This window comes from Littorina saxatilis, linkage group LG13 (genome assembly GCF_037325665.1).
Source record: "Littorina saxatilis isolate snail1 linkage group LG13, US_GU_Lsax_2.0, whole genome shotgun sequence".
NCBI classification, from domain to species: domain Eukaryota; kingdom Metazoa; phylum Mollusca; class Gastropoda; order Littorinimorpha; family Littorinidae; genus Littorina; species Littorina saxatilis.
This window is the reverse complement of record NC_090257.1, coordinates 11,932,183-11,934,682: the sequence shown is the minus strand read 5'-3', so window position 1 is coordinate 11,934,682 and position 2,500 is coordinate 11,932,183. Positions and strand designations below refer to the sequence as shown.

General features: G+C 43.4%; 1 protein-coding gene across 3 annotated transcripts in view; it reads right to left on the bottom strand.

Moving 5' to 3' along the window:
• Window positions 1–32: 32 nt before the first annotated feature.
• The window catches only part of LOC138983605 (probable N-acetyltransferase 16), a 44,527-nt gene continuing 42,059 nt past the window's right edge, over window positions 33–2,500 (bottom strand). For all 3 annotated transcript variants that reach the window (XM_070356881.1, XM_070356879.1, XM_070356880.1), the window contains one exon: window positions 33–689. In XM_070356881.1, coding sequence (XP_070212982.1) covers window positions 102–689 — 588 coding nt within the window. In that variant the 3' untranslated portion in view covers window positions 33–101. The remainder of the gene's footprint in view (window positions 690–2,500) is intronic.

Genomic DNA, 2,500 nt, shown 5'->3' with positions numbered 1-2,500 from the left:
ACTGACAAAATTAATCACATTTGCAAAAGCTCCTGTTGCCGTTCTTTTATTATTCTTATTCTTTAAGTTTTTGAAACATTTACCGAATGATTATAAACTGTTTATTTGACGTAGTCCATCTCCAAGGCGAACACCTTCCTGAACGGAATAGCCGTGGAGATTTGGACGGAGAATTCTTTTTTCAGTTTCTCCACAATGTCCTCCACCTGTCTGGTATGGTACACCCTCATCACAGCCGTGTCCAGATCTGCTCCCACTTCGGCCAACCGCAGTAGGTGCCACTCCATATGCGCGCGCAAGTCTTCGTCACTTCCGCTTCCGTAGACGTCTACGTCATAATTCTGCCCTCGTTTGCACGAGTAATGTCCGCCGGCCGACATGAAAGTGACGGGAAAATTCTTCCCAGGCTGTACTGTTGTAGAGATCGGTTCTGCTGGTTTGTTTGCCAGGATTTTCTGCTTCCCGTTGTAGATTTCTTTGGTGTTGACCTCAATTATTCTCAGGGGGCACCACTGCAGAAGAATGCGGTCTTCCGGGAAAAGATGACGTAATTGGCTGGGCTGGTGACGCATCATGACGTTGACGTCATCGTAGGAGAGGAGTTGGAGTTGACTTTGGAGCTGCGACCCTTGTCTAGAGTTGACTGCTGACCTGATTTGCTGAAGGTTGCATTCGACCACCGTTATATCCTGTGTAAAGAAATAGCGTTGGGGACAGTTATTTTCATTTGTTGATATACTTCAGAAGAAAAAGATGGTGTTTTGACACGGTGGATATCTTTAATATAAAGTATAGCAATTCCGTAGCATGTTCACATGAAAAACAGTCAGTTTCTGATAGTGAGAGGAAGTCAACGAAAGTATAGATCATTCGGGGTACCTTGGTACCTCGTTTTGGCCATTTATGTCAGGCATTTTTCAATCAGAGCTCATTTTGTCCCGGTACAAAGGTCACCTGTACCGGGACCATTATGATTTTTTTGCCAACATATGTTTTTTTGGAAAGGCAAATTAATCAGATGTTCATTGTAACTACTTTAAACACAATGTAAACGTGCTCTTTGCAAGGCCTCGTGAGTTACTGGGTCACCAGGTACATTTAGCACGTGTAAATCATGTGTGACCACACTATAGTGGCTGCATGCAGATTTCTATTATTGTGTTGGTGTGAATTTCGTGCAGAAAGTGGCTGCTCTGTTTCTACATTCTCGAACCAGATCACTTTGTCGGATATGCAACAAACACGAGTGTACGTGGGAGATTCAGCCCACGAACGCAGAAGAAGAAGAAGAAGAAGAAGAAGAAGAAGAAGAAGAAGTCGTATATATGCTTTCACTCTTGATATACGAATCATAGTTATATCATCGATCTTCTTGGAGTAAATAAATCAGAGCAGCTTAACCAACAGCTCGCCTGTCTTTCTTCTGATGTAAATAACAGTCATCAGATGAGATGTGGGTTTCAGAACTCCCGACCCCCCCCCCCCCCCCCCCCCCCGTGTGCGTGTGAGAGCGTGCGTGCGTGTGTGTGTGTGTGTGTGTGTGTGTGTGTGTGTGTGTGTGTGTGTGTGTTAGCGCGGTAGTGTGTGCCGTACTTCGAGGAGAGTCTTGCACTCAAGTAACTAGCCTACCTGTGAACATCTCACTGGGTGAAACGTGCACTCAAGTAGCTACCTGTGAAAACCTCACTGGGTGAAACGTGCACTTAAATTATAGCGATAGTTTGTTTGTTTGTTTGTTTGTTTGTTTGTTTGCTTAACGCCCAGCCGACCACGAAGGGCCATATCAGGGCGGTTATAGCGATAGGAAAACCAATCATTCTCATACGGCTTGCATTTAAACATATTTATTTTATATTAGACAGTGCATTTACAGTGTAACACAAAACACTGACAACATTAATCACATTTGCAAAAGCTTCTGTTGCCGTTCTTTTATTATTCTTATTCTTTAAGTTTTTGAAACATTTACCGAACTCCCGACCCCCCCCCCCCCCCCCCCCCCCCCCCCCCGCTAGCCTAAAACAATGTACACAAAATAGAAATACGAAAATTTAAAATAAAGAAAAACTGATGCACAGATTGCACCAGATTGCTCCATTTTCTTAGGTTTTCATCACATTTTTCCGAGGGGCGGAGACCCCTTGAAGCCGGCCTTTGTCTTCTAAGTGACGGTTTTGGAAAGTAGTTGGGTAATTTGTTGGCTCAACTTGCACCAGGTCGTTCAATTGTTGTTTTGATCCAAACTTGTCTTCTTAAATTTACTTTTTGGAAGATGTATTAGAGTTTCTTATGTGTATTAGGGCTCAGATTGCACCAGATTGCTCCCGCCCTGAGTATGGCCTTTCGTGGTCGGCTGGGCGTTAAGCAAACAAACAAACCAGATTGCTCAATTTTCCTGTGGGTAAGAAATCGATTTTTTACATATTTAGAGCTTTTCGTAATGTGTTATTGATATAAGCAGATTCGCGATCGTCGATAATGATTTTTCATGGTGTTGTGT